The 14392-nt window shown below is 39.4% G+C and overlaps 1 protein-coding gene across 1 annotated transcript in view; it reads right to left on the bottom strand.

Annotated features, from left to right (window-relative positions):
* The window catches only part of PAPSS1 (3'-phosphoadenosine 5'-phosphosulfate synthase 1), an 87731-nt gene that overhangs the window by 20011 nt on the left and 53328 nt on the right, over nucleotides 1–14392 (bottom strand). Inside the window, exons 8-10 of the mRNA XM_063458371.1 lie at nucleotides 12514–12719; nucleotides 11365–11500; nucleotides 8506–8774 (exon numbers count right to left, since the gene is read on the bottom strand). Coding sequence (XP_063314441.1) covers nucleotides 8506–8774; nucleotides 11365–11500; nucleotides 12514–12719 — 611 coding nt within the window. The remainder of the gene's footprint in view (nucleotides 1–8505; nucleotides 8775–11364; nucleotides 11501–12513; nucleotides 12720–14392) is intronic.

Genomic DNA, 14392 nt, shown 5'->3' with positions numbered 1-14392 from the left:
CTATAATCAGAAAATATAGAATACACTTTAAGGAAAAATAAAGAAAATTATAGCATAAAACATTTTGGCCTCAATTTTATTCTTTAATTAAGATTTCCAAATTATATTGAAAAATAAAAAAATGCAAAACTAATGCAGACCTTGCACCAAAGAAATGTGCAATGTCTGCATTTAATTAGCATTTTTCTATTTTTTTTTTGTGGGTAGCTATATTTTTACCCACTTGTGTACTGGGCATTTTAATCACTTTATATTGGATTTTTTTTTTAACTAAATAAATTGGTGTTTTTTTTGTACACTTATCTTGTGCCTTTTTTAATTCTTATTTTCCTTTTTATTTATTCTACATACATCTGGCTCAAATTGAGAAAATCTGGAGAAATAACTTCAAACAGAGACCTCAGACTATTACTATATGGACTTTTAAGTCACTCTTCTAGGAACTTTAAACTTGGGATTCCATGGACTGTTAGTATTTTTATTTTAGATAAACTGTTTCTTATTATAGAGCACCATTGTTTATTGCTACATTATAATACTTAAAAAAACAAAAACAAAAAAACGGGTGATATTTCAGCTTCTGTAAGTGTTGTGAGTGATATGGTTTGAGTGTATTTGAATTTGAAGTTACAAATAATCTAATCACGGTTAAATCCAAAGGCGCCTTTGACACTATTGATCAAGAATGTTGATCTTCAATCCCTCGGTCTCTGTGATACTGTCTTCTCGTGATTCTCCTATCTCTCCCAATGTTCATTCACTGTCTCCTTTTCTAATGATTCCTCTTGCCCTCGCCCTGCCTCGGTTGGAGTCCCGCAAGGCTCCATTCTTGGTCCCCTTTTGTTTTCTCTTTACACTGCCTCTCTTGCCACCTGTACACGGATGACATCCAGATAAATCTCCCCGGCTGTCCTACAAAATGTCACCTCCTGCGGGGGTGGGGGGGGTGGGGCTGGGCCGCTGAGCCGACTGGAAGCAGATCATCATGGCTCTGGGCCTGAGTTCCAAAAAATTGCATTAAACCTATGGCATTAAACACATACAGCTCCAAAGTCGGATCTTTCGACATACCGAAATGGAGAATCACCCCAGCTCCAATTTGATACCAGATAGAGGCCAAATACATACCGGGAGCACTGACGCTGACAAACCCGGTCTACTTGCCATCACAAGCCTGGACATAGGCGGCACTTGAGTAAGATCCGGCGGCCGGTAGTCTGCCCAGATGGTAACACACACAGGAGACACCAACTTCCGTGGAGGGCCCTGGTTCGGGATGCACCCCGCTCCCCCTCCCCTACCTCCCCCCTGGCCGGTGGGGGTAATCCCGGCCTCATGGGGACACACCAAGGCGGAAGCCTCCGCATTGAACCATGCTGATCTCCTGAACTGGTAAGAGTTGCCAAGATGAGGCCCACCAGACAACTGGAACAAAGGAACACTAAGTTGTACACAGAGGGGCATCCCAGCCCATATATTTAAACTCTGGAGGACCTGGGCCAGACTGTCCACAGGCCAACCTCATGGCTGCTTGACCTCTGGGTGTGGAGGGCGCCTGGAGAGAATTGTCCCCACTGCTGCGAGCCCGGTGGGATCGGACGTTACCTGCCTCCATCAGGCCGTTGGCTGTGTGGCAAGGCGTCCTCTTTCCTGAAAATGTGGCCGGTGCTGGGAGAGACATTCAGAGCACCCAATGAACTTACCGGAGCACCGGAGGTCCAGGGGAGGTGCAGGAGACACTGGGTCCGCGGACTCTTGAGGGGGGAGGCGCAGGAACACATGTTCTCCCAGAGTGTCCACTGCACTCTACCGCGATGCTTGCGGGGGGCGGCCTGAGCGGATCCGGGGGAACGATCTGGGGTCTGGCACCCAGGGAGACTTTAAGACGCCATCTGCCCGCAATCTATGTGTGCAACACAGATGTTCCACAGGTTTATATTTTCCATTCGAGCTCAATGAGCACATTAGTCTTAAATCTACGACTCCCTACCTGTCACTAATTAATTTGTTGCGACCTAACTCGGCACTGCTCCCATACAGCCTGTCAAGCTGCACAGCTTTAACATAACTCACCTGACCAGTGCATTTTCTCAGTTTGCTTACCTATTTACGTGTTATGCCACATTACCATTTAGTAATTAACAATAGAACCCCAATTAATTAGCTTCTAAACGCTGCCCTTTCATAACGTAGCGGCAACGCCACCATGTGAGGCGCTCTACTGCAAGGCCTTTTTCTAAGCAGACTTGAGCTCGATGTAACCGGTTCATTTATTTTACCAGTTTATGTTAGTGTTAACAATATCAAGGGGTGTCGTTGTAAGACCTGCTACAGACACAAATGCACATCTTCTCTTAAACCAAGATAGGCATAATTTTGATAAGATAATGCATATTGTGTGTATACCTTTTTTGTTCATTTTTTTTCTTGTTCTTTTTATTATATCGGTTTGATACGATATATTCCAGGTGGCAATAACCTATGATTTATAACTAATTATACTTGCCTAATTATCTTACACGCAGATCTGCCTCACCACATATTGTGCCATATTGCCATTTACTAACGGTAGGAATTCGGTTAGTTGGCAGCCATATGCCGTTCTTTCATACAGTGATCATTTGATAGGCTGCGTTCTAGACACCTAGATCATAAGACATGTGACTAGTCTACTTGTGTAAGCCCAGTTAGGCGACAATGCTACCGAGAAAAGTGCTTTAATGCAATACTGTTTTATGTACTCCACCATGTGCCTAAGGATGCCTGCACCTTCAGTTAACAAGTTTTAAGTTGGTGACACCAACCACAGGCCACCTTACCATATGCCCCACTCCAGACACAAATACAATTTTTTCCTCCGGCCCAGGTAGGCATAATTTCCATAAGATGTACTGCCTTTTCCAAAATTTGCAGGATTGCAGCTGATCTGCCTGCTCAGGCCTAATTGAGCGCTGCTATGCCGCAACCGGCTAAGATTTCACGAGCTGACCAGCACAGTCTGCACACATTGCCACATAGGCCGTAGGTGCCCAATATAACTATGCAATGCTAGGATTATGTTTTTCAAGTCTCCCATATTGTATATAATGTGTGCATTTCATCCCCTGCGTGGGAACATTGTTCATATTGAAAAGGGAAAGAGAAGGGGAAGGGTAAAATAAAAATAAAAAAAAAGAGAGGGAAAAGGAAAGTAAAAGAAAAGGGGTAGAATCGATACCAAACAACATGTGTTTTTCCATACTGTGCGCATTGTTTGCGCTGCATCCCCTGCGTGGGAAAACTGTTTATTATGTGGACTTCAACAAAAAAACGATTTAACAAAAAATGTCACCTCTTGCCTTTCTTCCATCTCTGATAGGATGTACTCCCACTTTTTGAAACTCAATCTCTCCAAAACAGAGCTTCTTGTTTTTCCTCTGCATAATACTGATCCTCCTCTTTCCCTCTCCCTGTAAGTTGATGGTACCCGCATCAGCCAGTCCTTGGTGTCATCTTTCAACCCTGTACCCTATAGCAGCCAATTCAAAATACTAACCCTTACTTATAAAGCTCTAAACAACACCAGCTCTTATTACATTTCTTCACTAATTTGCAGGTATGTCCCTTCTCAGTCTGTCAGCCTTGCCGCTGACTTCTCCTGACCGCTACTCGCACCCTCACTATTAACTCCTACTTTCATGACTTCTCGTAGGTGGCTGCTTTCCTTTAGAACAGTCTCATTTAAGAAGTCTCTCAAAACCCATCTCTTCAGGAAAGCTTAAGGCCTCCCAGAGTAACATCTGTCTCACAAACTTGTCTCTTGCTCTCTCCTATAGAGTCACACTCCACTCTCACTTCCAGTTCTGATACATTACCACCTTGTCATTTGGTTGCTACCCGCCTCGATGACCATCCTATTGTGTTTTGATAACCCACCTCCTCTATACTGTAAGCTCGGTTGATATTATTGCAAAGCATTGCGGAATAAGTTGACACTATATAAATGCCAAAAATAATAAGTCATAAAATTAGTGAATGTCTTATGTACCTAACTAACAATAATTCTGGCTTTAATATAACATTTAGGAGCTACTCAAAGTGATAATAGTTTATAAAAGGTATACAAAGTTTAAGGGAAAATTCAAGGAAATACAATACACAACATATTCAATATCACAACAGATGAAGTATGAAACATACTTTTTGTTACATTTTGCCTCGTTTCCCCTGTGCGGTATGGTTCGGGTCGGTACAGTTCGGAAGGGTTCGAATGATCCAGCCTATTCAGGTGAGTGTTTCCACTGCAAGTCGGAGCGCCAGGGAGCATGCGGGTTTAGACCAAATGCCTAGCGTGTCGTTTGTCGGGAGCATTGATGTTTTCCTGTCCGCCAATCAATGGATTGTATAGTGTGACGCCAGTAGCTCTGCCCTAACAGTACCGTACCATTTCCTATGGACCTACATCTGAAGGGGGCCCAGGAATTATGTGGTTTGGTTCGGTTGTATGGGCCACTTTCATAATGGAAACACTCAAAATAGCGTACCAGACCATACTGACCCGAACCAAACCACTCAGTGGAAGCGTGGCATTAGTTAACAGTGCTACACAGTTTTTAACTGTTATATTATAAAGAAGTGTTCGTCTCTGAAGTACACAGAAAAAAAATACATTGTATTTCACTATATAAGGCAACTAGAAAGCACAGCAGAACGCTACACAGGCAGAACAGATGGAACAACTAAAGTAAACTGAAAGTCGATCTGTAAATAATTTGCTTTATAGAAAAATGGTCTAATGTCTTCTCAGTGACCCAAAGAAAATGATTAAAGGGAGGGATGAGTTTTCTATTATTGTTATTATTTGGCAAAAAAGCACTACTGGCAAACCAATGTCTGAAGTCATTGGAAAAACACCATGCATCGAGGGATTTTGTTTTTCATTATCGTTCTCCCCAAAGATGATGCAAGGAAATTATAAATGATTGTCTTCAGATTAAACAAAACTATATAAATTTATATGAATAGACACATATACATACCTTTATACACATGCATATGTAATAAAAGAAGCATGACGCCAAAGAGACATGCAAGATCGATTTCTATATTTGAATAAACTAGGGCAAATATATGCTGATAATGTTTACCAGACAGGCAAGGATCTCACATACTATAAAGTTCATCAGATTGACTTTGAGATAGGACAGATTTTCTATTGTAGAAGTCTTATTGAGACTATCTTAAACAGTGACACAGCCCTCCAGATTTTGTAGTGTTACAATCCAGAACTAATATGGACATTACTGGGATTTTTAACAATAAATTTACATAACGTAAGTAACCGTTCCAAAACATTTTGTTACATAAAACTTAAAAGGAACACTCCAAATCCTTACAGATTAACAGCATGTCCCCGTTGTATTATTTTTGGTAAAGTGCCCATTAGCATTTTTATAAACCTAAATAGTAATTTATCCAGGCATTTCCTCATGGAAGAGGTAAGTAACATTTCTTCATCTTTCTTTTAAGAGACAGTGGGTTGGGCTAAATACAAAAGGCACATACACACCTTATATGTATTTTGATCACTGAATTGTTGTTTTAAACAAAAAGAGACTTTTTTTTTTTTTTTTTTATTTTTTTTTTTAAAACACACAGGTTCACCCAGACTGCTATGAAAGCTGTAAATAAATCTGGTACCAACCAGCTGGCGACAGAAGCCACATAAGTACCGGTAGTTAAATGGAGTCTACCTCAACTTAAATGTCACATGATTCCAAACTATTTTTTATTTTTTTCCTGGAAAGGCTTTGAGTTTAGCGTGAGAACATGTAAACAAACCGCAACACGAAGGCGAAAACAAGCCTAGAAAAAGCACTGGATTACCACTATGAAAGGTTGGGTTACTAAAAAGGGGGGAAAAGTCATTTTTCAGCTAGCTAACCCAAAACACATATTCAATGATACAATAGAGTGGTTTCAAACCAGGATCCCAAATATTTTAGAATGGCCCTGTCAAAACCCAGACATAAATCGGATTCAATGGAAAGACTTGAATGTTGCTGATCACCTAGACTTGTCATCCAATCTAATAGAACTTGAGTAATTTCGCCATGAAAAATGGGCACAAATTGCAGGATCCAGATGTTCAAAGCTAGTAGACACTTATTCAAAAAGACCCACAATTGTAAACACAGCTAAATGTGGTTATGCCAATTATCGGCTATGGGGAATGCATTCTTATGCAATCACTATGTTTTGTATTTAATAAAAAATATATATATTTGGCAGCTACAAAGTGTTAGGTATGTCATGTGAAACAAATGGAATTTAAAATGCATTTAAAAAAAATAAAAAAATTACCATGACGCAATACTGCAAAATGTAGAAATGTCCAAGGGAATGTCCATTCAAACTACAGCATTAATCATAGCTTTTGTACTTGTATATACTGTACATGACTCAACAATTCTGGTAAGTTATCATTTGTTAAGTTTTTTTGGATCAATCTAATTGAAACTTGATAAGCAGTTTAGCATATTTAGTTTCTCTCATTTCATATTTTTTTTCACACTTACTTTTTCCCCCTCCAAATGATATGTGCAATAACCCTTGAAATGTCCAGTACCAAGTGCTATGTCTGAATATAGAATGGCATAATCATTACAATGATTATGTCTCAGTGGCAAATTATGCTTAGTGATTCTAAAGTGTTATAAACAGAATGCAGGTACCCTGCAAACTGCTTCAGAACACAAATATATCAAAAGCCTTTCCAGAAAAAAAAAATATATGGGCTTTTAAAATACAAACTATGGGTTTGGTGTGCGTCACCACTTATTTTCTTTCTTTATAATTTTTTTTGAACACAGTTGTTGTTATGCTCTAGGGGAGTTATTATTGTTTCTTAAATAAAACAAATGGTACAAACATTTTCTAAAGGAACACTATAGGGTCATAAAGCCAAACATATATTCCTGACTATATAGTGTTAAAACCACCATCCCCAGACCCTCCCTTGCCTACCTAAATATAGTAAAATCGTACTTGTACCCTTGTGCCTATACCCTTGATCGGTGCTGCTTGTCTGACATTATCAGAAGTTATTCTGTGAGCCAAAATGCTTTCCCATATGATTGGCTGAGACTGTCAAGGAGGCAGATCAGGGGCAGAGACAGCACAAGTCAAACACAGCCCTGGCCAATCAGCATCTCCTCATAGAATCAATGCATCTCTATGAGGAAAGTTCAGTGTCTCCATGCAGAGGGTGGAGACACTGTGCAGCACTGCCCCAGGAAACACCTGTAGTAGTAGTAGGAGGAGTGGAGGTATCCCTAGGCTGTAATGTATGATTTATTATTCCTACTATTATTATTAGTATTCCCCTGGTATTGTTTTATATGTGGAGTAGGACTGTAATGGGAATGTGTCCCCAACATCTGTTTTTTTTTGTCTGTTTGTTTATGTGTGTGCTCAGGAGAGCATGGATCCACACAATGGTTTGATCCCCCCCCCCCCCAAAGAAACAAAACACATATCGTGTTGAGAATGTTTTCCTTTTGACACGATTCTTATTAATAATTCTATTTTGCACTATGTATTTCTGTGTCTATTTTTTGGGGGTAAGGAATATATGTAGAAATATTCTATAGGGAGATTAAGTATAATTGTTAAAGGTACACTATAGTCACCAGAACAACTACAGCTTAATGTAGTTGTTCTGGTGAGTAGAATAGCTCCCTTCAGACATTTTCATGAAACACTGCCTTTTCAGCGAAAAGGCAGTGTTTACATTGCCCCTAGGGACACCTCCAAGTGGCCACTCCTTAGATGGCCACTGGTGGGGCTTCCTGGCTCAGGACTGCACAGTAAGCAGCCCTGCCGTTCAGCGTCCCCACGTTCTGCATGGAGACGATTAATTTTCCTCATAGAGATGCATTGATTCAATGCATCTCTATGAGGAGGTCCTGATTGGCCAAAACTGCGTTTGCCCCACCCCATGCCAATTTTAACCAATCCGATGCTTTCCCTACGGTAAAGTATTGGATTAGCTATAAACTGGCCGTTTTGATGATGTCACAAAAGGGGTGGAGCCAGCGCAGGCGGACCGGCGCAGTGCTGGAAATAAGGTGGGTTTTAAACTTTTATTGAAGAGCTAAGGGGTGGCAAGTCACCTAAATGGTGGGTTAAACACTATAGGGTCAGAAATACATGTTTGTGTTCCTGACCCTATAGTGATCCTTTAAAGTTTAGTGCACACCATATCTGTGTTTTTGTTTTTTTACATTGTCATTTGTCAAATCTACAATATATAAAAACAAAGTATATCATAAAATAAATAAAAAATAAGGTTAACACAGGTTGTAGGCAATTTTCAAGGTGTTATAAACAAAGTGTAAATTACAGAGAAATGACAGATCCTCTTTTTAAATCAAATTTGGACAAAACTGGGAATATCGTACGGAGGATGTATATTAATATGCACATTTAATTAGACCGTCAGATTTTAAGTCTGGGCTTACTTACCTCAGTTGGGCCAGCGTACATCATTGGCGATGGGAAGATGGCAACCACCGTTGTCTCTGGATCAAGTACACCTTCTTCCAGCACAGCTGCATGTTGTTTCATGCGCCAACTAAGAGGAACATCATCATCCTTTGTCCAGCCTCCCAATGGGTGAAGGAGAAGCACGGGACGGCGGTAGCCTCTCTCCAACAGTTGTTTGTGTGTATCCTGCATCAGAAGAGCATGTCCATTGTGTACAGGGTTGCGCAATTGGAAGGCGAAAACAGCATCTAGTGGAAGGCATGAAGTATTATTTTGTTATAAGTTTTATTTTTTTATTTTTTTACATAGCATCAAAATATTCTGCAGAGCTGTACAACAGTTAAACTAGGTATACATGTCTCTGCAGTGACACCACTCAATTCTCTGCCATTTAAGAGTAAAATCCCTTTGTTCATGCAGTATAGATCTAGCTACAAATCCCCTGGCTGAGACTCACACAGCCTCTCTACATACTTCCTGAAAGTTCTACATTTTGTAGTTTCCTTTATAGCAGTGTGTTTAATTTAGAAATGATTATATTCTACTGTGAACAGCCTGCACGAGTCTGCAGCAGCCTCTGGAGTGTAATTATAGTACAATAAACAGAGCAGGAAATGCAAACTTCTAAAGTAAACATGATGTGCTGTAATATCTGATTAAAAATGAAACTTTTTCATTGAGACTTTGTGAATCACAGCCAGTGGAAGGCGTGGCTAGGCTTACATAAGCATACATTTTATTCCTTTTGTGACAAAGCAGCTTCTAGACAGGTGTTTTTTTTTTGGTGTTTTCTTGGAAAGACAATGGCAAAATACAAATCACTTTTTTGTTAATGACAAACATTACAATTTGTGTCCATCTGCTACAACAAATTATTGAGAAAAAAAAAATGAACAAATAAAATACTGCTAATGACTTCACTAGAGAAAAGAAGGGCCGAGGCACTATCCTACCATTTATAAAGTGGACTGTCAATTTCAGAAAACTGATCACTTCAGTCATATTATCCTGCATTTGCTGGAAAGCACAAATGACTAACACGTGGAAGCCAAACAGCTTCAGGCACTCCTGAACAGGAAAATCCTCTACAATCACTGGAGGCCTTCCAAATCCTCACCCTTGAGGATGCACTCTTTTGTTTTGAGAACCATTATTTAGTCATGCAGACCAATGCCAAACTACAATTCACTGAGCAACAGGGTGGATTATTTACTCTTATGAATTGCTTTGATATTCCATGACTCTGATCCAAGAGACACGAGAAAAACTTTCTTTGCACTGTATTTTTGATATTCATCCAACAATAAAGATCTTCAAATCAAATAACGCAGTCTTCTTCTGCCCTGATGTTACACAGGTAACAATTAAATTAAATGTAAACATTTTATTTCTAAAGCTTCAGTTTTTATTTTACTCTTACTCATCTGAAACCTGCTGTATCTGTATCTTGCTTTAGAAATCCATAGCAACCGGTCTTCATTTGTATTGCATGGAAGCAGAGAATAGCGTTTCTAGGTATCTAGAACTTATGTCATATTTTTTTCCCAATATGAAACCGTTCAGGTCACTGTAGTGGTTCTGGTGTCTATAGCATGTCCCATCAGGCTAAACACTGTAAACACTACTTTTTTAAAGAAAATGCAGTGTTTACATTGGAACACCTGTAGCGGCAGTCACTCAAATGGCCTCTAGAGGTGCTTCATAGTCCAGTGCTGGCGCTCAGCTTCTCCCATGCTCTGCATGGAGGCGCTTAACATTCCCCATAGAGATGCATTGATGCAGTGCATCTCTATGGGGAGATGCCAATTGGCACAGTGCTGTGTTTTTCCGGGACCAGCCACAGCGAGACCGGTAAAGCATGGAATAAAAGATAAATAAAATCCCCTTTTCAGCATGATCGAAGCGTCCCGGTCACCTAAAATGTCACATCAGGACAATATTGTCAGGCACTATAGTGTTCTTTTAAGCTCATGTTTTGCAGTGTTGATAAAAAAAATGGAGTCTTCTAGACCCAATAACTATCTGTAATCAAAATAGATTGAGCACAAGAGGCATCAGATGCTCAGTGACCTTCAATCATGCTCCTCGGGTAATAAATAAACAATAAAACATTATGGGAATAGTAGTCCATAAGTCCACTGGTATTTAATCTACCGGTATATGCATTACATTTATCACCATAATAACCTAAGCCTGATCCCACGAGCACTACTGTTCTGCTGGAGGATATCAATATAATTGACATTGTTTATTTATATAACATTCTAACACTTATATCAAGACATACATGGCATCCTGCTCCCCCACATTATATTGAAATCAGATTTTAAAGATGTAATATAGAATTTACAAGGCATAAACATAAACCCTGGTGGCAAAAATAAATAACAGGCGCCATCTAAAATCTGTACTTGACAGATATTTTTAGTTTGATAAATAAAACAAGAAACATAAGTTAAAGAGGGGGTAGGGGAGAAATAACTTTGCTAATGATAACAGGGTGTGTAAGAAACAAAGGAAAATTCCTGATTATGTGGTAAAGTTTTGGATTACAGCTAGACGATATAGCAGGCAATATTTATAGCACAGTCACAGGCTTTTTGAAGTAGTGCAATTCCATAGTTACAAAGTATAAATATGTGATGGAAGTTCTTTTGCCTGTTCCCTAAAAGTAAAAAGCTTGGATATAAAAATGTAGAACGTTAGGAGGCTATTTTATTATTTTCATTTATTTCTATAGTATAATAAAAAAGGACACTCTGTGCTAGAGATGACGACCCCCTCCGCTTTATTGCAATATGAAGATACGTGAAGTCGATTGGCAGTAAAGATCCTCACCTGCATTCATGTCTTTAAATTTCTGTTTCAGTTCAGCTGGTGTCAACCTATACTGATCCAGTCCATCATCCCAATAAATGCGGTCAAGGACCTGCAGATCTCCTCCAACTAGCCATTCCCCACTCTCCATCACCATCTGCATTAGAGTGAATAACGCAAAACAAACAACATTCTAAGCTGAAGCGATAAATAAAATAATGAACTACAAGAAGATCATTTATTTCCAGTAATATGAGTGTGTTTCAAAATAAAAACAATGGTTTACTTATGACTTACTTATGTTACTTACTATTTCACATGTACGTATATGCATTTATGAATTATTTTATTTATACAGGGCCAGCAAGCTCATTTACACTCGAAAGGAGGTAATATGCAGATGCTATACTAGAATTAGGAGCATGTGCATATTTTTACTGCAGCACAGAGTTCAGCTCCAAGAAGAAAAGAGGTGAATTCTAGATAGGAGAAGTTTACTTGGTTTATAAATAGTAATAACGAAGGCTAGACTTCCAATGTGTGCAGTTCCAAAGGCTACAGGAAGAGGTTAAATGGACAGTAAAAGCACCAATACAACTTTAGCTTAATAAAGCAGTTTTGGTGTTTAGATCATGCCTCTGTAGTTAAACATCTCAATACTCTGCAGTTTAGTAGTTAAAATATTTTGTTTATGCAGCCCTAGTCACACCTCCTCTGCATGTGACACAGTCTCCCTATGCATTTCTTGTAAACAGCCATCTAATGTTTAAACTTAATTTATTCCAAATTATGTTTAATTGAGAATTCATTATCTCCTGCTCTGTTAATAGCCTGCTAGAGCCTCCGGTGTGAGATAAAAATTCAATTAACAGAACAGGAGATAACAACTTTGCACTGTCACATCTGATTTAAAAAAAAAACAATTTTTTTCATGCAAGTTGTGAGAGTTACAGCCAGGGAAGGTGTGGCTAGGGCTGCATAAACCGAAACAAAAGTGATTGAAATCCTAAATGGCAGTGAATTGAGATATTAAACTACATGGGGCATGATCTATACACCAAAACTGCTTTATTAAGCTAAAGTTGTTTTTGTGTCTAGAGTATTTATTTAAATGAGGAGATAGATCTCTACACACAACACAGAGAATGAAAATGAGAAACACATATATACCTTGATATATGGGTGCTCCTTACAGGTGGTTCCCCATTGTCTTGCACAGCGTTCTTCTTTGCGATGCTCATAAAACTCAGGATGCCGAAGAATCGCCACACGTTTCCCTTCGTAAACCAGGGCAAATGCAGTACACCCATCAAGCCTCTGCTTGTCATCATTGTTCACAGTCAGTATGACAGGCACAGACAAATTGATGACACCCCCTGTGTAAAGAGTGAAAGAGTTTAGAAAATACTTGCTCGGTGCAATTCTTAAAATTATTATAAGACTGAAGAGTACAAAATAAATCAATCATTTATTGGGAATTAAACTACCCCCTGGTAGAGCACATAGACTAGAGCAGGGCTTCCCAAACTTTTATGGGCCGAGACCCACTTTTCAAAATGGTAATTTTTCGGGACCCACTTGCTTTTAATGTGTATTTTAAAAAGTGAACACCATGGCAATCCGCTTCAGAGGCATACAATTGGCACACCATGGCAAACCGCTTTAGAGGCATACAATTGGCAAACTATAGCAATCCGCTTTAGATGCATACAATTGGCACACCATGGCAATTCGCTTTAGATGCATACAATTGGCACACCGTGGAAATCCGCTTTAGATGCATACAATTGGCACACCGTGGAAATCCGCTTTAGATGCATACAATTGGCACACCATGGCAATTCGCTTTAGATGCATACAATTGGCATACCATTGCAATCAGCATTAGATGCATAAAATTGGTACACCATGGCAATCCGCTTCAGAGGCATACAATTGGCACACCATGGCAAACCGCTTTAGAGGCATACAATTGGCAAACTATAGCAATCCGCTTTAGATGCATACAATTGGCACACCATGGCAATTCGCTTTAGATGCATACAATTGGCACACCGTGGAAATCCGCTTTAGATGCATACAATTGGCACACCATGGCAATTCGCTTTAGATGCATACAATTGGCATACCATTGCAATCAGCATTAGATGCATAAAATTGGTACACCATGGCAATCAGCTTCAGAGGCATACAATTGGCATACCATGGCAAACCGCTTTAGAAGCATATAATTGGCAAACTATAGCAATCCGCTTTAGATGCATACAATTGGCACACCATGGCAATTCGCTTTAGATGCAAACAATTGGCATACCATTGCAATCAGTTTTAGATGCATAAAATTGGTACATCATGGCAATCAGTTTTAGAGGCATACAATTGGAACATCATGACAGCTTTAAATACATAAACTTGGCACACCATGGCAATCAGCTTTAGATGCATAAACTTGGCATATCATGGCAATCACTTTTAGATACATAAACTTAGCACATCATGGCAATCAGCTTCAGAAGCATTCAATTGGCACACCATGGCAATCAGCTTTAGATGCATAAAATTGGCATATCATGGCAATCACTTTTAGATGCATAAACTTGGCACATCATGGCAATCAGCTTCAGAAGCATTCAATTGGCACACTGTGGAAATCCACTTTAGATGCATACAATTGGTATACCATTGCAATCAGTTCTAGAGGCATACAATTGGAACATCATGACAGCTTTAAATACATAAACTTGGCACACCATGGCAATCAGCTTTCGATGCATAAACTTGGCATATCATGGCAATCACTTTTAGATGCATAAACTTGGCACATCATGGCAATCAGCTTCAGAAGCATTCAATTGGCACACCATGGCAATCAGCTTTAGATGCATAAAATTGGCATATCATGGCATCACTTTTAGATGCATAAACTTGGCACATCATGGCAATCAGCTTCAGAAGCATTCAATTGGCACACCATTGCAATCAGTTTTAGATGCATAAAATTGGCACACCATGGCAATCAGCTTTAGATGCATAAACTTGGCACATCATG

Source organism: Pelobates fuscus, chromosome 6 (genome assembly GCF_036172605.1).
Source record: "Pelobates fuscus isolate aPelFus1 chromosome 6, aPelFus1.pri, whole genome shotgun sequence".
NCBI classification, from domain to species: Eukaryota; Metazoa; Chordata; class Amphibia; order Anura; family Pelobatidae; genus Pelobates; species Pelobates fuscus.
Note: the sequence above shows the minus strand (reverse complement) of the source record. Positions and strands in the feature narration are given on the sequence as shown.